The 24,365-nt window shown below is 43.7% G+C and overlaps 1 protein-coding gene across 2 annotated transcripts in view; it reads left to right on the top strand.

The window, feature by feature from the left end:
- The window catches only part of ror1 (receptor tyrosine kinase-like orphan receptor 1), a 136,904-nt gene that overhangs the window by 100,230 nt on the left and 12,309 nt on the right, over positions 1–24,365 (top strand). For both annotated transcript variants that reach the window (XM_037115701.1, XM_037115700.1), the window contains one exon: positions 22,495–22,616. In XM_037115701.1, coding sequence (XP_036971596.1) covers positions 22,495–22,616 — 122 coding nt within the window. The remainder of the gene's footprint in view (positions 1–22,494; positions 22,617–24,365) is intronic.

Genomic DNA, 24,365 nt, shown 5'->3' with positions numbered 1-24,365 from the left:
ACAGAGCTCTTGATGAACTTGATATAAATGATTGGCCTTTTTCACATATAAATGCACATTTTCACATGTCAGATTTACATCATCACATATGAATTACAGTAATTCATACGTGGTTGTTTTTTTGTTATACGTGGATTCGAATTTTCACCTGTGGAAAAGAAACATGGCACAAGAAATCCCCTAAAGTTTGTTTATTTTCACCCAAAAAGTCCTCTCCAGAATTTTCATTTTGGAATGACTCAATTCATAACAAGACTCAGTCTGTAGTTTTAAATTTTGTTGCTCCTGGTCTCATTGTGGCTGTATGAATATTCAGTGCGAGCCTTTAAATCCTTCAGACCAACCATCACACCTCACATGGTTCACATTTGAATATAGACTGTGTACACTCAGTCGTGGGCCGCAGCTGGAATGTGGACGGGGGACAGGGCTGTTCACCAATCACAGCTCAGGACTTAAAGCAGATGTTGATGACTATAATAACACCATATGCGGTCTATAACACACAACTTGGATGTTGTTAAGTCTAGATTTAAAACCCGTGCCTCTCATTTCATTTCAAGGCAATAATGAAGTTAAAATAATTAAGAGTAAATATCCTGTGTGCGCTTGTGAGTTTAGTCGAATAGCTGAAGTCTCCCTAGAATATTTCCACCTAACGTGAGCAGTAGAGAAAATGACCCACATCTGTCTCTCTGGTTCCTGTTATATAACCTTTTATAGCCGCCCAATCAGCTGCCAGCTGTTTGAATGTACAGCAAAACCAGCCACAGTCCGGATCTCTTAACACGAACGTGCGCGCCTAATCAAACAGGATCGGAGTGGCAAATACAAGCAAACGACGCAAAATGTTAAGTATCAAAATATACCTTCCACTAAAACATTTCCATGTTGTTTGTGAGAAAGACAGAAACTGTCCTACTGAGGGGAAAACAATCTCCGCCACGATATGCGACGGGGGAGCTGAAGCGTGGACAAAATGCCTGTAAAAATGCACAAACTGCATTATAGCAGCGATGTACACTTTCTTGCGTTGTGTGTCACGACCTACACTTTCAGTTGTTTTTTTCACAATTCACAGCAGGTCTCACAGCCAACGTCCCAGGAACAAACTGCGAAGATTGCTAAAGCACAGAAGAAATGATTAAGCCAACGGACGGGGAAAAAAAATGACACAAACTAATATCATCACAGAAACATTTGACACTGCACAGCAGCTTCGTGGCATTTTTCTGTTGTTTGCTAGAAGGCAGAGGTGACGAGGAGGCTCCTTCATGCAGTACAAAGTCGGTGGAGAGATGAGTTTTCCTCTCAGTGCTGGGAGGGACCTACTTGTGCTCCGTCTCTAAAGTAATGCTGCGCCCGACTCCAACTTTTGTTTGTGTCTGGCGAGCTTCCTCTGCTTTGTGTTGACGTCTCCGCAGTGTTATGGGATAAAAACATTCTCAGTTCGTTTGATTCTCGTAGGATCAAAGCAGTTGAGCTGGAAGATTTTCCTCAATGACATTATGGCACGGCCCAGGGCCACGTTCCATGTGGCGTCCCGTGAAGCAAAACTGCTGGCACGGAGCACATATCGGACACCTACTAAATGCACTCGCACGCTGACACGACTGCACGCACGTACGCACACATTTTAGCGCGTACGGGTCCTCATTTTCAAACATCTGTTTCTACCATCCCTTTGTTTACATGTTTTTCATTTTCATTTTTTGCCCCTTAAATTTGCAGCTTGATTTGCAGATGAGACAGTTGGCTCACAAAGAAATGCGATTTTCTCTCTCGGGAACGCTCGATAAAAAGGAAAAATCAAAGACGAGGGCGATGTGAAAATGCTGGTAATAAAACTAAATGGAAAAATAAGTGCGGATCAGAACAAAGCAGGATGTGATTTGGGCCAAATGACACAAATATCTTTGAAACTGTTGCTACATGACCAGACCAAACAGAGTGAAGAGGCAGTAGTATTACCTTCTGCTCAAACAACCAGGATGCACCTCACTGTACCGGACCAATAAACGCTCCCACTGATAGGTCAAGTACTGTGAGTTGGGCGGGGCTTGATTTAGTCAACAAACAATGTTGTATTACAGCTAAACCATGCAATGGAGAGGAGTGTGAGTCATACATTTTGGTTGGGGTTTTCTCAGCCTCCATTTTCACAGTAGACGAACAAATGGCAGCGACTTCCAGTTCATGGTGCCATTGAAGCTCAAAAGTGATGCTAAGGTATGTTTCTGAGGCCGAGAAATAGGCCATGTAGTAACAGAGCCTTGGTTTATAGTTTATCAGCACTAACTAATTCAGATAGTTTGATCGAAGTTTAGCGAGACAGTGGATCTGTCTCTCAAGAGCGGACTATTTGTGTCCGTGGACGCCACTTACAAAATGTGGAACACCAATCTTGGTAGTTGATAAAACAGTTTCTAAATCTGCCAGATGACATGTTTTGGTGGATTTTTGCCGGCAAACAGAGTGAAGTTCAACATTGTTCCTTTGCATATGCTACCGTAATTGTAGTGATGCAAAGCTGGTTGATAGTTGGCAACGTTCCTGTGTAGCTGTGAACTTTTAGATTTCCTGCTAACAACAACCCAATCTGGACATGTTGGAGTCAGTTGTTGCAAGATAATAATTTTAATGAAAAGTTATTTGTGAAAGTTTTTATGAATGGCTAATCAACCTGAGCTGGTACAATTAAAACCATATTTACCATATTTATTTCAATGCAAGGTTTTTGTTTAAAAAGAGAGGAGATCCTACTGAAGCTTCAGACTGCTTTAATCCAAGCATCGGAATAATTCAAAATCATTGAAAAACAGCTTTAACACACCAGACGCTACATCACACTTTGTAAGTTTGAATAATTAAGTTCTCCTTGTGCTGTTTTTCATTTTCCTGCCAACATGTGAGGGAAAGTGCTGCTGTCGACTGAAGACCAGCAAGCGATCTTGCTTCTCATTACAGTCATTACAGACTTCGTTTAAATGGACAGGGGCCTCCTTTGACAGCGGCGGGGCTGCAGCGGTGGTGGGCCGATCGTCACTGCTGCTCATCATTAGCACCACAGTTAACTTAGTAGCTGTAAAGCAGGATGGCAGGCCATCAAGGAGACAGGGTCAGCTAATGATGACACATGATGACCTGCGACTGCTTACCTCATGCCACAGCTGTCCAAATGTCAAAAACCTGCAGCTCCTGGACTCTAAAGGTTTTCGGAAAAAGACGTCTGGTCCAGAAGCAGTGAACGTGAAATATATATCAGTCTGCACGCTCCACAGCCTGTTTTTGCACCTCCCAGCTCCTCCGTATTAAGCAGCGAGGGTTCCAGAGAGCGCTGCGACTTCCGTTTTCTTAGCCACAAATATTACTCACAAATTTGGGGGGGAAAATTTCTTGCCACCCACCTTGTCGAACCTGAACATTACATGAGCTTCACGTCCTCAGTGTTGTCTTTGCTTCGCTCTGTGCTCCGATTTCCATCCCCTCTGCATCAGGCTTAAGTGTACACTTTGTGGTGTGTGGGACATCACAGTGTGTGTGTGTGTGTGTGTGTGTGTGTGTGTGTGTGTGTGTGTGTGTGTGTGTGTGTGTGTTTTCGTAGGGCTGGGTTTTGAGAGTAGCCACAGGCAAACTTTAAGCTGACAGCCTGGAGGTTTCAGCTACAATTTAAGCAGACTGTGTTCAGTGTGGCTGCATGAGACCAGAGCAGAAAAGTACAGCAGAGCGGATCAGAAACACAGGAAGGAGGAGACAGAAGGATGAGGACAGGAGAGGAAAGTCTGAAGCGTGAACTTTTCCTTTAGAGCAGACATTTTCAGATTCCTTCCAGAGTCACTTTTTTTTTTTTTTTTTTTTCTTTTAAAGGCTTTCAGCACGTCCGTCAAGACAGGTTTAGAAGTCAGCTCTTAAGTCTGTCAGAGTCTCAGGTCCATGGGGGCAGGTCTAGATGACAGTCTTTCAGGTCTCTGAAAATCTGGATTCTGACCGTAAAGATGACGCAGTTGAATTTTCCATCCAAGCAAGTGTTTTCTACATTGTTGAGAAAAATTCTTTGATTTGATACATAGGCCTAATGATTAAAGTCCATCAATTTTACACAAGAGAGTATGTTTACAGGTCTTGGCTGAAAAACTGGCTCCAGTGATGTCACTCAGTGGTTAAAGTTGCACTGTGGGTAATATAGGTGCAAGGTTGTGAAAAGCAGGTCCACTGGTCTAGCATTACTCTTATGCCTTTTTTTCCATCACATCTGGCGGCCTGGCTTTAGTCACTTTGACTCGGTGCCGAGCAACAACTGGCCCACCTGCTTATGGTGTGTCTTAAACCAATGACGTGCTGCTGTCACTGCAGTACTATCGAAGAATCCCTGCTAACAAAGTGTCAATACACACAAAACACACTTCAAATTGTCAAATTGGTGGAGTTACCCTTTAATATTTAAGGTGTGCGGCTTTGCAAGGCCCACCTGTTGCTCGCTTTTCACTTAATGATGTGATGCACGATCAAACCTTTGGGACTTCACACTTTAAAAAAGCAAAGCAAATTCAAGTCTTTGCTAAAAGCTCCTCTGAAGTTCACGGTTTAACACTCATTTGTTAATCTGTACTAAAACTGCAATGAAGGATTATGTGTTGAATTATTACACTGGTGCTATTTAATAAAGGGATAAAATGCCAATCATGATTAAAAAAGAACACCGTCAGTGTCGACGAGGCTTCAAGAGGTCACAGCTTCTGGCCAGCTTGGATAAGGGAGTTCTATAAATTTACTCAGTGTCTCTCAGCAAGAAAGAGAGAGAGAATATTTCCCAAGACGCAAAACGTTTCCTTTATATCTCCTCTCACAGCAAGTCCAAGTCTGACCAAGCCCACACTCTCTCATACACAACTCTAATTTCCAATCCAGAGTGTTGGGTGATTAACTACTGTAGTCGTAGCCAGTTATCACCAGTTCGCCGTGCCCTTGCTGCTCCCATGGTCCCCCTCCCTCTCCTCCCCTCCACTCCACGTAGATGTTTTAATAGAGCCAGAACAAACACAGGGTGAGGGGAAAAAGTCTGGCCTGCCAAACTCAGACCCCCAACTTTCTCTCGGTCTCTGTGTGCTGCCACACTTCCTTCATTTGCAGGGGGGAAGAAAAGCGCGATTGAGAAGGCGGGAGAGTGAAGGGAGTGAAAGAAAAACAGTGTTAGCAGGGAGGGAGGAGGATGGTACCATTAACACCCAGGGCTGCATGTTGCTCTTTGATTTCCAGGGTCGGCGGCGTTCAGGTGCGATCAACTATGTGGGGGCGACGGGGGGTTTAGCTGTAAGCTCAGATCAGAGACGGTTAACAACTCCTCGCCGAGGCCTGACGGAGCAGCCCAGAACTGTCCACACACACTCTCTTCTTCATCTCCCTTTTCTTTGAGCCTGTGAGGTTGTTTTTCCTTCAGTTGTTTTTGCACTTGAATGAATCAGCGGGATTAATTAGAGCTTCGTAAGACACGTTTGGCAGGCTGGGCTGAAACTGAACTGACATTTTTTTTTTTCCTTTCTGTCCGTGCTAGAGCCATTTGAATGAGCAAATGAATCACAGAAAATGAATGACAGTTTTGCATGAATGAATCGTGATTTAATGAGATTCATATCTATAGCGGGGGGATTATGTCTACAGATGGAAATGGATACAGCAAAGAGTTTACTGAGCAGTGTTTGTGCTGCTCTGTTGTTTTGGGGCTACCTTTTCCGTGTCTTACAAGTGACGCCTCTATATGAGTCATTGTACGTTGAAATTTAGCTTCGTCTCATTAATTTTCATAGTAACAACGCATAAAATAACCAGTATTGCATATGCCTTTCATACCAAGAGAGAGTGATCCCCCAACTCTCTGTTCAGTGGAGTTTTAGCGTCTTTCAGCTCATTGTTTTGGTTTTAGCATGTACGTAGCTGGTGAACATAGCGGAGCATGTAGCAATGGAATATTTGACTACCGTTCATAAGCTGAACAGAAACATGACTCTAAACGAATGTTAATTGTTGTGATGTGTCTGTATTGCTAATCTGCTGGATGTGTAAATAGGCAATATGAACGCTGAAGGGAGTGGTGCGTCAGTGTTGTCCATGTTTCCACTGCTCCCAAGTGGCCAAAAGAAACACACATTAACTTCATAATTTAAAGATTTCTTGCATGATTTCCCATAACAGGGTTGCTTCTATATTTCTATAAATGTTGACTTAGTTTATATCTAGGTTTTTTAATCTGACAGCAGCGATAAACAGGCTTTATGCAACACGGCAGCTGATCTCAGCCTCCGTCTGTGTTTATAATAGCGGGGTTTTCTCCCTGTTTGAAAAGATTAATACCACTACACCCTGGCTGTCAGGTCTGTTTAAATTTCTCAAAACTTTCCCCACCACTTTTCTCTCAGCACTCGCGGAAAAAAAAAAGCAATTACAAAAATAGCTGCTTTTTTTTTTCTTCTTCTTTTTCTTTTTTTTTCTTCCCTTCCCTCCACCGTGCCTCCTGTGCTCTCGCTCCTCTGTCCACTCTGCGCCGGAGAATAAAGAGCACGAGTGTAGCGCAGAACAGGATCTCATTACTCTTGTTATTCTGCCTTCTTCTTTTTCTTGTGTGTGTGACTTTTTCCTGACCTTTCTGCCCCTTGCTTATCTTCGATCTTCCTGTCGTTTGCTTCAGCACGTCCCCCTTTTTATTTTCAACAAACATAATCACTGGCAGTGTGCACAGCCGTTCTGCTCCTCATCATCCTCCTGTGTGGACAGAGAATCAAACAATCACATATCTGAAGGTGCCGGCTTGTCATTGATTAGATTCATATGTATGTATCTATGCATGTAACTACATGTGTAATACAGTGAGGTCTTTATTTACTTTCTGTAAACCTGCAATTAATTTGCAGGTCGGGGTGTAACTTGATGACTCACATTTTTTGCTAATCAGGTGTCATGCAGTGTAAACACATGTACAGTATGACCTTTCCTGCTTATGTGTGTGTGTGTGTGTGTGTGTGTGGCAAGAAACCAACTAACACAGGGTGAATTGCTCTGTAATTAGGCAGCTGTCAACACACTGGATTAAATTGAATTTGGAGCTGACGTGAAGAGGGCCGTGGGGCCCGCGTTGTCGTCAGCCCGCTGGCTATCCAGTTATACAGTCGCAGCATCAAAGAGTTAAAAACGGAGGTGTAATTTGACTGTGGCGCGTGTGTGCGTGCACGTGTGCATGTCACCCGCAGCAGTGCCCCGGGTTGATTGATAAATTGGTTTAAGAAAGTAGTTTCCAAAATGTGTAATGACTTGAAGATGTCACACTAACTTGATTTTGAAGCTCGCTCAGGCTTGCTCCAAAGGCATTCGGTGCCGCAATGTGTGCACACAGTAATCGTAATGGATTTATTGACACTTTATGGAAACGTCTTGTTTGTTTATTTTCTGCTCTATAGCAGCTGTTGTGAAAGACTTGTAGCTGGCATGTCTGTGTGATTAGGGATCTGATTTATTAAGAGGTCAGGTAATTACACAACCGCTGCATTCAAAGGCTTGTTGTGTGAGTGTAGGTGGGTGAAGGGTGCCAACAAGGGTTTTATCTGGCAGAGATCTGAAAAGCATCCAAAATCCTCATTAGCGAAGTAACAACATGTCAAAGCATTTACCTAAGCTGCAATTGAACTCGTACTTGAGATAATTACTTCGGGAATCTCGCTCTGGGCTGCGTTTTGCATCATCACTCTACAGATCAAGACTGAAGGGCAAATCAACAAGCTGACTGAGCAATCAGCTGACGGGGGGGGGCATTTTGCATGCCTCACTTCTTGTGCGGCATCGAATGCAAGTCGCAGCACGGTAATTGTCTCAAAGAATATCATATGAAGTCTAATGAACTCCCTGTACGGTCCTCCTCCCTGTCCAAGAGTTATCGGTTATTGCCACATGGTGAGTTCATGTATTAATTCATTACTATAGCGCAGCTCCCCTGCGGTTTCCTTTGTGGTGCCCTCATGTTTTTCTGCTGGCGTCCTGTGAGAAATACAGTACACAGATAATAGAATTAACTTCCCAACCACAGCTTTCTTTACATAGCAGCGCCTCTTAATTTACCTGCCCCCTCAGAGATTAACGGTTTTCCACACACAACATGCTCCCCTGATCCCTCTTTATAGACCGTCTTGGTAAACATCCTCATTCACTCTCAAGATTAATACCACTCTCTTCACCAGCAGCTGGTTTGGTTTGCTTAGCTTTGCACAAAGACTGTGGAAACAACAGCTATTTGTGAGCACCATCTGCCTGCCAGCGCTGCTAGATCTGATTTAGTAAGAGGTTATATCTTGTTTGTTCAATCCGCACAAAGACTGAAAACAGTTTTAGTTTGGTGCCAGGTATGCTCAGCGTGACAGTATCAGTTACATTCTAGCACACAGGACCCCCGTAAAACCACAGATATATTTACTCTGTGTGTATGGATTGAACATGGGAGATATAACATTCATTACGCTTGCTTAGAGGTGCTCGAAGATTTTTTTACTCTCGAATGGCTGGCTAATTCTTGCATTTCCTGTTTAGTTGGTGTAAGCTTAGCTAACTGGCTGCTGGCGGTCGCTTCATATTTAGGATAATCTCCTCAGATAAGTCTCAGCATGAAAGTTAATGAGTCTATTTTGCAAGACCGGCACACTGCAGTAAGCATTTTTGATAAATGACACGCCCTCCCTACTGTAGGTGCAAAATGAGGCACAAAAGTTTAATGTGGCACTGAATGTCAAACTCAAGGACACTAGCCCGGGACGTTCGAACCCTGGTCCGCCCCTCAAAACCGGTCTGCCCCCTCTCTCTGTTCTCAGCAAACAGAATGAGCCGTCTCCGGTCACAACAGGCTCTCGGATCTGACTGTGAACTCTGGTGTGCCGCATTGAGAAACTCTGGATTTCGGGTTTCACTTTGCCTCACCTCAGTGCCAGTGTCAACAGTGCTGTGGTTCTCAGATGCTGGCCAGGATTGATGATGATTTGCTCCACACCACAAGCATCGCACCCATTCAGACTGAGGGGGATGACAGGCCCACTCAAGTTTTGGATGCGCTGCCCCCGTGCCACTTCAGCACTCCACATCAGACTGACACAGGGCGTTCTGCTTAACTTATTTCAATTTGGGATCCGGTTAAGAAAAATAAGTATTTCACTCTGGACTCTCTTAGACCTATCTGGACCTGCCAGCAACAGGCTCAGTACCAGTGGAGTTTTTTCTCAACCCATAGGTCAGCCGAGAGCCAGAGCAACAGCATCTGCAGTATTCCCAAATTAGCTATTAGCCCTGTTAAGAGCCAAACGTGAAAATGGATAGAACTATATTGGCGAAAGTTAAGAAAAGCACTTTTCCCCCCCAGTCTGAGTAGAAACTGACAAAAACACGTGATGAAACTTCATTTTTGTTCATTCATTTAGTGTAATCGAGATGTGAAAGTAGAGGGCCAGGCTGTCAGCTTCACTGGATCACCTGATTTCCCCAGGATTTTTCATGCAGTGTGTCTGACAAAATTGCATATAATAGTGAAAGCAAAGTTTACAGGGAACCAATCAGAAAATTTATGGAGGTTGTGTTTTCACCTGTGAAACTTGGATGGGGGATGGGTCTTAGCCCTTAATAGACCTCAATAGCTTTTGGTGCAGACCCAGAGAAAAGAATGGATCCAGGAATGTTTTATTTTTTACAGTTTTTGTTGATTTCTCATGGAATAATGCATGGATTAAAAGTTACATGTGCAATACCAGTTGAATGTGTTCATATCAGCTACAATGATGCAAACATTTTACAAGGAATCACAAAGACAGCCTATTGAGACTTGTTTCACCTCTGTCCTCTGTTACTTTGCACCTCCGGAACAACTTTTTTTCCCCCCTTCTGTCTCAGAAGGCTTTTACTTTTACACACAGTCGCACATATGCACACTTGGAGTTCTACACAAAACACAGTGAGTCAAAGAACTGCACACGCGGTCTCTCTGACAAACCCTATCTCTCACACGTGTTTAGTTAAGTCCTCTGTGGGGCTTAATTGCCGCCTTGTTGTGGATTCTTTATAGCACAGTGCTGATTGATTGGGGACCCGGGCCCTAATATGGCTCATCAGGGACTGGCCCTTTGACATGGCCCGGTCCCAGGGCACCGGCACTGTTTGAAACCAGAGACCCCACCGCGGCCCCCTCCCACAAGCCTGGATGCCTCTCTGCTAAATGCTGCCCAGGTCAGGGGGCTTCACACGCATGCTGGCAGACACATGTGAACACTCACACGTGGGGACTGTCATGATGTGTAGACGACTTTAACCATTAAAGTAATTTACATTATTAGACGTTAGTGAGAGCTCCAGTCTGTCTTTACGCCGCTTACCACACACCGTGTACTTCATGCACAAGTCATTATGAACACAGCTTTCACACTCAGCCTGGACAGGGCCCACTTCCTGTTTCCTGTTTCCCAGAATCCCCTGTGTCTGTCTGTTGGTGATCCTGGTGGCAGGTCTGGTCAAGGTCAGGTCTGGTAAAGTCTGTGCTTTATGAAACTGTGTGTGGGTACGTGTGTGTGTGTGTGTGTGTGTGCGCGCGAGCGTTTCTGTGAATCACGTTTTCTCCCTGAGGGTTACAAGGCATAGATGGGGTTTGTGGGGTTTCCCTGAACTTTGCCCTAAACCTCCCATGAACATGCGCACACACACACGCACACACACACACGCATACACACATGCACGCACGCACACACACGCACACACACACTCCTGCAAAGAAAAAAAAACACAGTTACATACATGCAGACATGGAGGCACAGAGAGGGTTCTTTCTTTGCAGTCTGTGTTGGTGTTAGAGTGTGTGAGAGGGACAGAGGGAGGCACAGTGTTACCTTGAGTATTTCTAGGTATAAAAAGAGGCTTTTGTTTGCCATTTGGACTCGTAACCTGTGAGCCTGAGCCAGGGGATGTTAAGCAATTTGTAGAGCTTAAGATGATGTACGCAGTTTGATCCAGAGTGAAAAAGGATGTCTATTCAACTGAAGTAAGCTTATCAATCGGTTTTGGATTTATTGGAACTGGTGCCTCCCAAATTGCACGCATATGACCGGTGGGACATTTTAGGCTGTGATGCAGCAGAATGTCAGTACTACGCATTTAGCTCCCACGTCTTCTTCAGAGAGAAGTTATGTTTGGATGTCAAGTTCAGACAACAGTGGAACTGTTCAAATGAAGACAGATGTGGTGCTTCATCAGATCCACATTACAAGCATCTTGCTGGCTTACTGATGGGATAAACAAAGCCATTCTTATTCAGAGGGACACACACCAACATAAAAATAAATATTACTTTGATATATTATGAATAGTCTTTTTAGAGTCCAGCTAAACAGGAGGGGTTTTTTTAGGTTTTATAACTGAGAGTCATCGTCATTTCACATGCTCTTATGCTCTGTGTACTTTACCCATACAGTGTGTTCCTCAGCAGTCCACTCCTGATCTTGTGCCCCTTTTAAATCCCATACTAACAGAAAAACGTACTCATAGCAGTATTGGTTTATTTTATCTGTCTGGAGGCATCCTGAGGGCTCAGCGAGCCACTCTGTACCATGTACTGTACTTACAATGTTATCAGTGTAAACAGGATATTGAACTTCGCAGCTTGTCATTTCCCTTTTGACAAATCTAATAAAGTCGGTGGAATATATCCAAAATAGTCTTTCAGTGGCCTGAAAGTGAACTGTGTGGACGGAGCAGGCTCCATCATGAACAACCTCCAGCAGCCAGCAGCCGTTGACAGCAGAATAAATGGTAAAAGGGAGCACATTTCACTTAGGCATTCTAGACGCTTGTATTCACTCCTGAGAGCTGCTCCCATGATGTGTTTTTGCAAAGATAAAATCATTTTCATATGCAAAAATCAGTTGTCAGTGTAACCTGAATTGGTCCGTTGAGGTGAGCGTGTGTGTGGGCTCCCCCTGGTCAATGCAGCCAGAGGACAGATCAAATGGTGGAGATGGAGGGCGAGACAGAGGTGGTTTTTGTGTGTGTGAATGTTATGCTTGAACATCATTTTCTTGGCCTCCATTTTTACGGGAGAAAGAACCGAGCACTGCGCTTCAACCTAAGTAGCCAAATTATTAAAGATTATAGCACAATTTTTTTTTCCCCTCATTTTCTAAAAGCTTTACATGTGCTACATAAAAAGGACTATATTTTTTCTACACATCGTGGTCCCTCCTCTGTGCTTCTCTTCTAAATTGCTTGTTTTTTCCCACTCTGGACAGGAAGTTCATATGAATACACAGAAGAGCACATAACACGTGAACACATACATACAGACCATGTCGTAAATATGGATGACAACCCTGAGAGTGTGTGTGTCTGGCCCTGAATGATGTGCCGGTTAACCCCCTTTGTTTTTAAAAGTGCGGCAGCCTGTAAATTATCTTCTATTGGAGGACCAGGAGCGGCATGTGTGTGGCCTATATCTTATTTTATCCGCTTGTTGATAACTGTCAACAAGTGTGTGTTTAAGTCCTCGGGCTACGTGCCTGAACTCTCCTGGGGTTAATGTTGAGGCAGAGAAAGCAGTAATTGCACTGATCCAAACAGAAAGGGGAGATATTTTCCATGTATAAGGATTGTGCCCACAAGTCATAAGTAGTCATCAGCAAGTCATCAGCTAGTCTGTCAGCTGCATTGCATTGTGGTATAATGAGGCTCGTGTCAGGGGATGTATTCATGACTGCAGAGAAATTAACTAGGAGGTGATTTTGAGGGACCTGCACTCATCGAAGTCATACAGGGCATGCTGTCAGCATCTGTTATTTAACAGCTTTGTTTAACCTTGTGAATGCATTAAGTTGGATATCCTTTAACCAGGCCTGAGCCCTTCGTGTTTGTTTTCCGTGTCCTACAGACACCTCTGACGGCGGAGTGTGTAAAGAGGGATTATTTATGGGCTCCACGGTGCGACCGTGTTTTCCTTCCCCCCTCACATACATGCCTTTAGTGACTCTTAATCGCTCTCATCAAGGATAATTCCACTTTCCTCAGGAAGCCCCGCTCGCATTCGAACGTGTGGATTCTTGTTCTCTTTGAGCACCGTCAGTAGCCAGTCAGCCAAAACATGTGTCCTCCTGTCTGTTTTAAGTGTCTGCCTTTGTGTCTTCAGATTGGGATCTGTGATGTAGGCAATAAGGTGTCGTAAATCATGCAGGAAAGTGTGTGTGCATGAGTATGTTCTTTCTGTGTGTGTGTGTGTGTGTGTGTGTGTGTGTGTGTGTGTGTGTGTGTGTAGGGGGGAGGGGGTTACATGCTGTCTAAATCACAGAAGTAGCTTTGCTCTGGGCGATCTCTTTCCCCCTGTTCTTTGTTTTGTGCTTTACTTTGCTTTTCCTGTTATTATTATTTCCACACGGATGTTTCAAGGCAGCCCGGAGTCAATTTAAGGAATGTTATTAAAAAAAAAAAAAAAAAAAAAACAACTAAAGACAGGAATTTTAACGGCAACCAAAACGGAACTAGGAATTAGATTTTAATACTGCTACAGGGGAAAAACCCTTTTTATAAAAATAGATCATGAGCTGCTATATTTGTAACACTTTTTTGTCAGCGCCTAAACTATTTTTCATATCCTTGTTGGACTTCCCTGATTGATCAGTACAACTCATCGGTGTCACTGTTGCTGGGTTTTTCTCTTACTGAGTGCAAGTTAAATTAAAGCAGAGCAACAAAAGACTAGTATGTTTTTGGGATAATATAAATGGCATTGTTCAAACAACACATGCCCCACCGTGAACTGGTGACTATTGGGTTCGGTTGAGGACCCAAAACTAGGTTAGGTTTAGGAAAAGATCATGGAGTGAGTTGCAATAGGTTATGTTACTGCAGTAAACACGGAAAGTAAAAAGCCAAAATAACTCACCGAGACTTTTGGTTTCTCACAGAATATGAACAGCAGTTTCGAGGGTGAGAGCCCCGTCTGTCCACCCTGTCTGTCTGTCTGTCCAGTAGATCGGTGGGTCTCTTACACACCTTGATGTGAGACTGGGGAGTGTACTATGTCACCTGACTGTCTCCTTTTGCTCCCACCACATATACTGCGATCATCAGAGGTCACCACCTACTGATAATCGTAAATATGGGTCGTACTCGCTAAGGCGACTTACGGGGCTGTTTTGCTAATGAAAGACGGCCTGTGTTCAGAAGCAGTCAGACTTGCTGCCCAGAGCTCGTCACTGTTTCCAGTCTACTTGTTTTCCTCAATCATCTCTTGTTCTGTTTCTCACAATTGTTTTCTCTGATTTAACTTTCGTCTTCCTCCTCTCTACCATACTTTTTTCACTTTCCCTTCCTTGTTTTGCTTTCTAAGACCTTCTGCGCTCTCTATCTGCCCAGATTATTTGCTGTCAGAGGTCTCTACAACCTAAAGGTCAGCGATTAGTCAAACAAATCTGCCCCCCCCCCCCATCACTGTGCCCCCTCAAAAGCACCTTTAGTCCTCCTAATGGATTCTACCATCCAACCCCTGTGCTCCATTTGGTTGTGTGTGTAGGTGTCCGTCTAAACACCACTGGGTTTATGTTGGTGGTTTTAGGAGACGTATTGCCCTCCTGTCCTGCTTACTGACAGGCTGATTGACACCCTCACTCCCCAAACCCTCCCCCCCCGAGCCGGGCCTCTGATACCCTGCAGTCCTGCAGGGGGAAGTGATGTCACCAGTTCGGGAGCAATGTGAGGAGTGACGGGGTTGATGCAGGGTGCTTCCCTGCATGTCAAATCACCACGTATGTGTTAGCCCTGTTATTATAACTCTTCAGCATCAACTTCCAGCCAGTGTTGGCAAAGACTGGGCCTCACAACAAATACTTCTGCAGTCCAACGTCAAACACCATGATCTATATATTGAGTCAATCTGCAGACTATTTGAGATATAAGATCCGCATTCAATGAAATGTTAACATAAATTAATGTTGGCTTTCTATGTGGAATCAGAATTATTTCCACCACGCTGTTGCAAGTCCCCTCATTCACTTGATGAAACTGATCCATCGATGGGGTGCAGTGGGGCACCAGTGATATTCCCGCGGCGTCCGAGAAAGAAATGCAGGGTCATCTGTTGCCTGCATTGTATTGGATATCATCCACTCTGCACTGGCCAATCAAATACAGGCAGACGCACATTCCTGATTACTTTGTAACATGAGCGACGTATTTGTACTGGTTACAGTTTATGAAATGACTGCCTCTGCGATGACTTTCCAGAGCATTAAATTCATTCCTCATAAGTTGCGATCACAAAGAGCCCTGATGCAATAGGTGAGGTAGCTTTTCAAAACGCCTTGCAAAAGCCTGTTTTGGACATAACAGGATGGTGCACCTGTGGAGCACGGCTGCATAAGCAGCCATCCGTCAAATGTGAAGAAACGGGGAAAGCGGTGCAACTCTGCACCTTGTGCTGAAAAGTTGACCATGTTTCACCTCCTGAAAACTGTTGACGTGCAGTGCAGGAGGGGAGCGATGGGTCTCAGTGTGACTGGCCTCATTGTGTTGTGGAGTGTTTTGGCACCTGATAAGCCTGAACACTTTACATGACTGTACATTTACTATACATTTACCACACAAACAGTAGCCCTAAAACAATGTCACAGTATTTCAGTAATTCGGCTTGACTGATATTCTCGATGACATGAAAACTAAAAAACATCCTCAAATATATTTCTGGTTCCGAACTCACAAGAGCTGCTGAGCTCTCCTTGCATCCTTGTACTCAGCCATGTGCCTCTGATTGAGGTGGTTAAATACATTTTTTGCATTAACAGATATCTGATGCCTGTTGGACATGAGCATTTTTTAAATATCTGAAGCAGTAAACCACCATCTCAAAAGCATCCACGGCGATGTCCTCGCCCCCATCATCTCTTGTGTTTCCTTCTTTCAGTACGCTCTGAATCTCCCGTCCTTCTCTCTGACAGAAGCCTCTATTGTTGCAGTCAGTAAGCAGCAGTAACACGAGGACTCAGGAGGGCTCCTTCTCTCTCCATTGTGTCCTAATGCAGTGCCTAGTTGCCCCGGCTCGTTGTTCATTCCCAGTGCGGTCACGGGCCACTGGCAGCCACAGACCCCAGTCAACCTCAGCCTCTGGTGGCCATTTTGGCTCCCTGTCAGCGAGAGAGCATTACACGCTGCAGCCACACATGCATTCTCCAATTCTCCAATGATAATTAAGTTACACAAAATACAGGGTCCAACACACTAATCACTGCCCTACAGCTGCCGCTGGCTGTTGCAAAATATCAGTTTATATTTCAACAGTGTTGCTGGGATAAAACAAAAAGTGAGACCTTGGCAACATCCTGTATTTATGTTTCACCGAGTACTAATTCTCTGGTACCTTCTGTAATTGTAAACAGACTGAATGATGCTTAACAGATTTCGTTTCTCATCTTTTTTTTTATTTTTTTGTCTGTGTCAGAGGGGGGAAATGCATTGTCTCTTGAGCACAACGACCACACGATTGTCCATTGTTTTTCTCCCCCTCATCCTCCCTGCCCATCCGTTCCTTTCCAGACCCACAAGTGTCTTTCATTTGTTATTGGACACCATCTAACACAAATACACATGTTCGGCCCCTGTGAAAAGGCACAAAATTGTTGGATCTCGGTGAGTTATTCAGCTCAGGAACACATTTCAATCCAACTTTGATCTGTGGCGGATGATGTTTCATCAAAATGTTTTGTGGACTATGAAACTTCATCTGATTTTGGATGAGTAGATCATGACTGAACTTTCATTTTAGGGTGGACCTATCCTTCAAGAAATCTAGTTTCAAGAGTCAGATAATTGACAAGAATACATAAACAAATCAATTTGAAAACTACACAAATCATTTTACATTTGTATTTTATTTATTATTATTTTATGTTATTTTTAGTTGTCAGGCAAAATACTAAAACTTGCAAAACCAGTAGGACTGGTCCTTTAAAAAGCACCATCCGGATTTTATTACAGGATTGAGCAGTGCCCCAAATTCTCCCCCAGCTTGTTGTTGTTTCAGAAGTCACCACAGTTTGGGATTCGGAGGTTAAGCGGGGAGTGTATGTTTGAAAAAACACATATCACACAAGTCGAGGGGCATCCCCAATCAGGACTCAACAGCTGTGACCTCATGCTGCCGGCAGCTCATCTCCTCCTCACTCAGCACCCACAGCAGCTCCTGGAGACGAAACCCTGAAATCCAAAATGTCATCGGGATCCGCCCCCCTGCCTCCTCGCCCTCAGATCCCATCCCTTTGAGATCCCCTTCCAACAGAGAGCGTTGAGTTTTCACATCCTCTCAACCCCCGAAACTCAACACAAACCCGTCATCCCCAGCCCACAGCTTCTTGGTGAGAATGACCCAGGTTTACATGCTGAAAGCCTAAAGATTTGTTCCATAATCAAAACATGAAGTATAGACCCAACAATGAGATCTCAAGCAGGGAGATTTCTTCCGGGATAAACAGAGCAGGGATCTCACACACTTCTGTAAGTTGAAGCAGCATTTGTGCTCAAGAAACCTCCAGCACAAAGTTTTATTGATGCTCAAGAGTCTGAGCTGCTTATACAGTCAGTTAGGGATTCAGACGCTCTAGATCTTTTGCATCATTCAGATAATTCTCACATGCATACTTACTATTACATATGATAACTAATGATAATAAGACATCAATAAGACATCAACTTGTGTTCATACAATTGCCTTTTTTGCATGCATCTTTTGTGCAAATATATAAAATACTGTTGGTGCCTTGTAGATATGAAACCAGACTTAATTTTTTTGCCGTTCTCTGCCGCGTTTCTCACATTTAAGTTGTGTAGTTCCATTATCCCTGTACTCATCCAGACTTTTTACTGTTCTCTATAAACACCCACATGGGTCAAAGAAAAGTTTTTCCCCACTCTTCTATTTATGTGCATCTCTGGTAACGCAGATGGTGCTAGCTCATAAATGCTGCCTAACTGGTCTTTCATATTGTCTTTGAAGTAGCCGGGAAGACTTCAATTACAGGGGACATATTATGTTCATTTTCAGGTTCATAATGTTATTTTGGGTTACGACTAGAATAGGTTTACATGCTCAGTGCTCAAAAATCACATTAGCTTTCTCAGACTGTCCAGTGCTGCAGCAGTGTATTCTCCCTCTGTCTCAAACACTCTGTTTTAGCTCCTGTCCCTTTAAGGTCCCCCATCTCTAACACCCAGTGTCCACTTATTGGTCAGCTCGCACACGCCTGAACCAGCACTGCTAATCACAACAGAGCAGCTATGCCTGGCATAACTGTGTGCCAATGTGTGACATGGTGACATCACAGAACAAAAGGCAGGACTACGAGGCGTTTCAGGAGCGGCGTTTTGGGTGGGATAGAACAGCTTCTGTTGGGACACACATTTTTAACTTTTACACTAAAGCAATGGATCAAAACAAACAACCGTAATAGGTCTCCTTTTTCGTTTTAATTTCCCTTTTGGCTTGCTCTCACTCATCTTCATCTCTCAAACTCTGCATGTGCACAGTTTTACAATGTACATCTTGTCACAACCCATCAGGATGTATTAAATATCCCTAACCAGTGAGCCTCGAAACAGCATTAAGCAGTGGAGCTGCAGCCTCCCCTGTGCTGGCACCACCCAGGTGTGAATGTACGTAACCATATGTATGTGAATCTGGACGGCGCTGGCAATAGAGCATGGCCACTCAGCAAGCGCTTCCCTGAATAAATAATGAGGTTGGAAAAGATGTAATTGGACAATGAATCAATGTCCTGAATACCTTGTTTAGGTTGTGCGGTGAGGCTGGCCTTTCTGTTTAAATCTGGATTGTAGATCAAGGCTCGGAGGGAAGAGCCTCTCCTTGTAATTAACTATTATAAAACATTACACAGAGGGCCCCGTGGCGTTGGTGTGTAAAATAAAAGGCCTGAACAGCCATCCAGTGTTTACACAAATAGCAACCGCACTTGGCTCCCTCGGCCTGGAATAGCTCACTCACACTGACACAGAATCAAACGGATACACAAAAGTAAAACTTAGGACATTTTCTTTTTCAGAGAAGCTCAGATTTCTCACAGCAGTTAGGTTATTCTACGTGTCCTTCCTGCTCATTTCCCTCTTTAGACACGTTTAAGTCATTTCTGCCTCACCGGATAGGATGCAGACGCTCAAATATTCCCCTCACGACACGGCTTTCAGCGTGAGCCGTCTCTGAGGAGAGTGATAGAAATAAAAATATAAAAAGCAGTGAGGGGCGATTTGCGATTTGGGCTGAGTTGGTTCGGTTGAGGCCGTCCAGGCTGGCCAGAGTTGTAATTTGCCTGCGGGGCTCCGGCTGCATTGTGGCGGCTCGTCCGCTCTCCCTTGTCATTTACTTGTCTGTGTGTGGCTTGATGTTAGTGTGGATGTGTGTGTCCACTGTCCTCTGTGACGCACAACCAAACTAACCTCTCGGCTGCCTGGACACACTCCAGCCCTCACTTTCTATCCTGTCTGTGTGTGCACCGTGTGCGTGTCTTCTCATGCTCTCCGGCTGCCTTTTCATATTCTGCTTCAGTCACCGATCCCTCATATTATTCAGCTTGTTTTCGCAGCGGCAGCTTGACTCTCCTCTTACGGTTTTACTGCCAGACGTGACTTTCACCTAAAGAGATGAAGCTCCCTAGCCAAAGGAAAAAATATCTGAAGATGTAGCAGTTTGTGGCTTTGCTGAAGGGGTGCTAAGCCGTCTGAAGGCACACCGCAACATGAACTCATTATTACCGATATCCACATTTTAGTAGGAAATTACATATTCCAAGGACAAAATCTGCTTAAACCTGTGTTAGGCTATAAATGTAATGTTACCGTATCTCCATGGGATCGCCAGTATACAGACCACGGCTCTATAGTTCTCTGAGAGTGTTTGTGTGTGTGTGAATATGTGTGTGTGTGTGTGTGTGTGTGTGTCTGGAAAGCCCATTTAGATCTGTACAGACAGGGGTACAGAGAGAGAGTTGACCTTGGCCCTTCAGTCACTTAACACTCCTCGGGGAGGGGGGAACCTCATGACCCCCGTACTCACACCATACTCACACACCCATGGTGTTACAAAGGGTGTGTGTGTGTGTTTTTGGGTGTTTCTTCCCACATGGATGTTCCCAGCAACTTTATACCAGAGACCTTACTTCCTTTAGGTATCTATTCATATATATTATCACAAACTGTGTGAAAAAAGAAAAGGTGCCGAGCAAACTAAACCTCGCAAACAATTAAAAAGAAAATGGGAGAAGCTGATGGGACTTGAATAAAGAGAGCTTCTTCACAGCGCACAAATACATCACATTCATTGAATTCCAACTATGTTTGATGAAACTGATTAGTCCATTATTTACAGCCCTTAAAGAATTCTAGAATAAAGTAGCCAGGCTCCATGTGACTGAAGTGTTGTATCTATTTACATGCACAGTATGTAAACCTTTGTTGATGTCGCTCTGATCTCGAGAGAAGCAAATGTGTGTTGGATCATGGGAATTGTGTTCTTCACTGTTAAACAACCGCCACTGCTGATTTAAAGGCCATCTGAAGCGCTCACTCATTCCCTTCTTTACTCCCCGACCCTCTCCCGGAGGTCATGGTGATCAATTGAAAGCACCGTCATCTTGAATAAAATTACGGATTTCTCTTGCTTTGAACATTTGGGATGATGTTGACACACAATTCAAAGTCTTCTTTTTTTTTTTTTTTTTTTTTTTTACATGTTTTAATGCAATAAACCCAATATGATCAGCGTGCTTGCAGCTGTAAAGGTCCCACATTATGCTCATTTTCAGGGTCCTAATTTTTCTTTTAGGTGTCATTGACATGCTTTGTTGCAGTGTTTTTGCAACGGGGGGGGCAAGGGGCGGTGTCTTTGTCTTTGTGACATCACAATTTTATGGAAGTCCTGACAACTTATTTGAAAGCACAGTTTCTGAATTTGAACTGTGTGCTTTTCTCCATGGACTGAGTGTTATGATACTATCACAGTTTGTATACATCACCTAGACCTGTTTTATAATAAAAACCAAAAAAGAGCATTTTAAGAAAAGGTCAGTTTCTCCGTTACATAAATAACCTTCATTAAAAAGTCTTGTAATATATTCTAGGTGGTTCAGAGTTCTTACTGACATATGGATGCTCATTTATTTGTGTGTGCTCGCACCGTTCTCACCTTGTGCTCAGTTGCATCTTAAAAAGCTTTTTAGTGCAGTTTGTGGTGTTACTGGTGCAATCCACACACCGTTACATCCCTTGTAAACTGCCTGATTCTGGTAAACAAAGGTGACAGACGCAGTTGGATGATAATGAAGCGTTCAGCCTCAAAGGGCTCAGTTTTACAGTTTGAACACATGGTGAAACGAAGCTGTGTGTTCGAGCTAAACAAAGCTGTAAATATGTCACCATTACTCGGCCAATCAAAGCTGAAGGTTGTTAGTTTAAAGTATTATGTATTTTTTTTCCAATATTTTCTCAAGTCTGGTCAGTTTCAAACGTGCTTCTGTTTACCGTTACTCAGGCAGCAGTGTGCGAAGCATGAGGATGTACTTTCAATCCGCCGATAGCTACAATATGGTTTCTTTCGTGTGCATGCGCAGCGGCATCATGCACTGCCCTATATACTGTGGTTATGCCTGGTCTTAAAGTCCCCATATGGCACGATTTAAAGCACATGACATAGTGATCTCACACTGAGCGAATCGCCTGCTAGTCAGCATGTGGTTTGTGTGTGTCTGCGTGTGTGTGTGTGTGTGCACGCACGATTGGGTGTATATTTGGAGTGAGAGAAACAAGAGGGAGGGAAGAAGAATAGTGGATTAAAGAAGGACAAGAGTGGAGAAGGACAGTTTAGAGTCATCAAAGGAAGTAAAAGTTGTGAAAACATCATCAATCCCCCCTCTCTCTCTCTCTCTCTCTCTCTCTCTCTCTCTCTCTCTCTCTCTCTCTCTTTCTTTCTCTCTCTTTCCCTGTGCATGTGTTTCAGATCATGGCTCATGATGACATCTCTCTGCCATAAACAGGAATAAAGTCAAACAGTCAAACATTAATTCCTAATGCGGTTTACATCTGTGCTGTGAACTCTAGTGTGTGTGTGTGTGTGTGTGTGTGTGAGTGTGAGTGTGTGTTTCAGATCTCTGCCTTTAACTTGACTGTGACTTATCTTTAGCCAAGCGAAAGGAGACCTCTTGGTTAAAGACTGCAACAAGCCACAGCCTTTCCCTTCCACTGAAGAGCGACTAGTTGCTTTTGTGTCATTTTCAAACGTAGACTGACCTCTAGTGGAAGTTCAGTGTACTGCACCATGTTCAGGCATCTGTTACTGTCTGCAGACATCCCCTTGTACAAATCCTGCCCACCAGCTGTGTTTGTTAATATCGTTGAGATACTGAATGCACACTCACGCCCTCTCCTCTGTTCTCCTGTCTGCCTCAGGAGGGAGCCTAACGGGTTCTGCCAGCCGTACAGAGGTATAGCCTGCGCCCGCTTCATCGGCAACCGCAGCATCTACGTCCACTCATTGCAGATGCAGGGCGAGATCGAAACCCAGATCACAGGTGAGAAACAGGCCCTTTGTCAGTGCAAAAACAAAGGTCTAAATACACTTCTGCCTTTGCAGTTTATGAATGCATGAATTCATAACATACATTTTCTTGTGCAACACAGTTTTTTAACTGCTCTCTAAACCAGGGGGTGCCCAAGACTTAAACTAAATGGTGGGCCACAAGCAAACACCTGTTATATTATATTGCATTATATTGTATCACATTGCATTGTTAAGATGCAAAGTTGTACTAGGATCTCTCCTTCCCTTAATTGACTAACTTTCTGCACAACTTGCTCAAATTTTGAACAATTTTGAACAATTCATGATCATACATATTTAAGGACCTGTTGGGTTCCACTAAAGGTAGCTCTGCTCTGAGCACATTCTGTTTTAATGTCTCACTCAAATGCAAACAGAGCGGTTGGTGATGAAAGGTTTAATTCAGCCACATTTACTTTGATTTGTACATTCAATTGCTATTATTCATCTATTGGCAACACTAATGAATAACCATAAGTAATAAATGGTACATTTATATTTAAGTGAACTTGGTTAATTCACTGTTAACAAACAATGAAATGCTTTATATATATATATATATATATATATATATATATATATATATATATATATATATATATATATATATATATATATATCCCTTCTAGACATGTATTAAGACATATACTGTGCCAAAAGTCTGCTTGGAGCAATAATGTCTCTGATAGCCTTTTTTTTTTTTTTTTTTTTTTTATCTTTTCTTTTAAATGATTACCAAAAAAAAAGAAAAAAGGCATGAACTCTTTCCGCCTCGTTAAAAATTCAAGTCCATTCTTGATGGTTGTGCACTGGTGGCTTCAAGTTTCCACATCACACCTCTGTAAGATCTGGCCCACATATTCATTTACCATTTGCTGTGGTGGTTACTAATAAACGCACCCATGTTTTTTTTTTTTTTCCTGCGTGACGACGACCAGCCGACAGCCCGTTTCCATCCAGTGAGTTCAGTAGTTCAAACATCACTTAGTGGTTCTGTCTGTTCTAGCAACACCCTGCACACACATGTCTCCAGCTACGGGGGCTGATGGAAGCGCGTCTGTGAAGCTGACTTCTCTGCATACACTGCATCAATGAAAACCATCTGCGAACGTGGACTGTTTAGAAGCTAAACCTGGGCTAATACGCAGTAGGAAGAAAACAGGACGTCGCTTAAGGAGTTCAGAGGAAGTTCAGCAGGGTCTGTAGCACAAAAGGCCGACGTGCTGTTACATGTCTGCGTCTCCACTCCGGTGTTTTTGTTGAGCGTGTTTGTGCGCGTATGTCCTCGGAGGTCACTTTAATGTGTGTTTTATTGGTTGCATCCATGCAGCTGTCGGCCTCTCCCCCGGAACAGCCCGGCGACGGACGGGCCGTGAACTCTAATGTGAAACATCAAGGACGAGTGATAATTGTGATTTATAGTGTGATGCCACGGGGTCGTAGCAGGCCCGCAGGATGACTGTAAATCGTACATTTCATTAACAGAGCATCCACATTCTGTAGCTACTCACTATCTCAGCTTGAGTAACCTCCAGCTTAAGTTATCCACTTTATTTCCGCTCCCCCACAGAGCCGCTTTACTGATAGTAACTACCACAGCGTAGCACATGTTTGCAATAAACGTACAGTGTGACGGTGAATCATACCTTTACAGCTGCAGCTTTCATTGTCAGACCCCCGCTTTGATCCCTTCATGTGTGTAGGTGCTCAAATGTAATAG

Source organism: Acanthopagrus latus, chromosome 11 (assembly GCF_904848185.1).
Source record: "Acanthopagrus latus isolate v.2019 chromosome 11, fAcaLat1.1, whole genome shotgun sequence".
Classification (NCBI taxonomy): Eukaryota; Metazoa; Chordata; class Actinopteri; order Spariformes; family Sparidae; genus Acanthopagrus; species Acanthopagrus latus.
The sequence above is the reverse complement of the archived record's forward strand: the minus strand, read 5'-3'. Positions and strand labels throughout refer to the sequence as shown.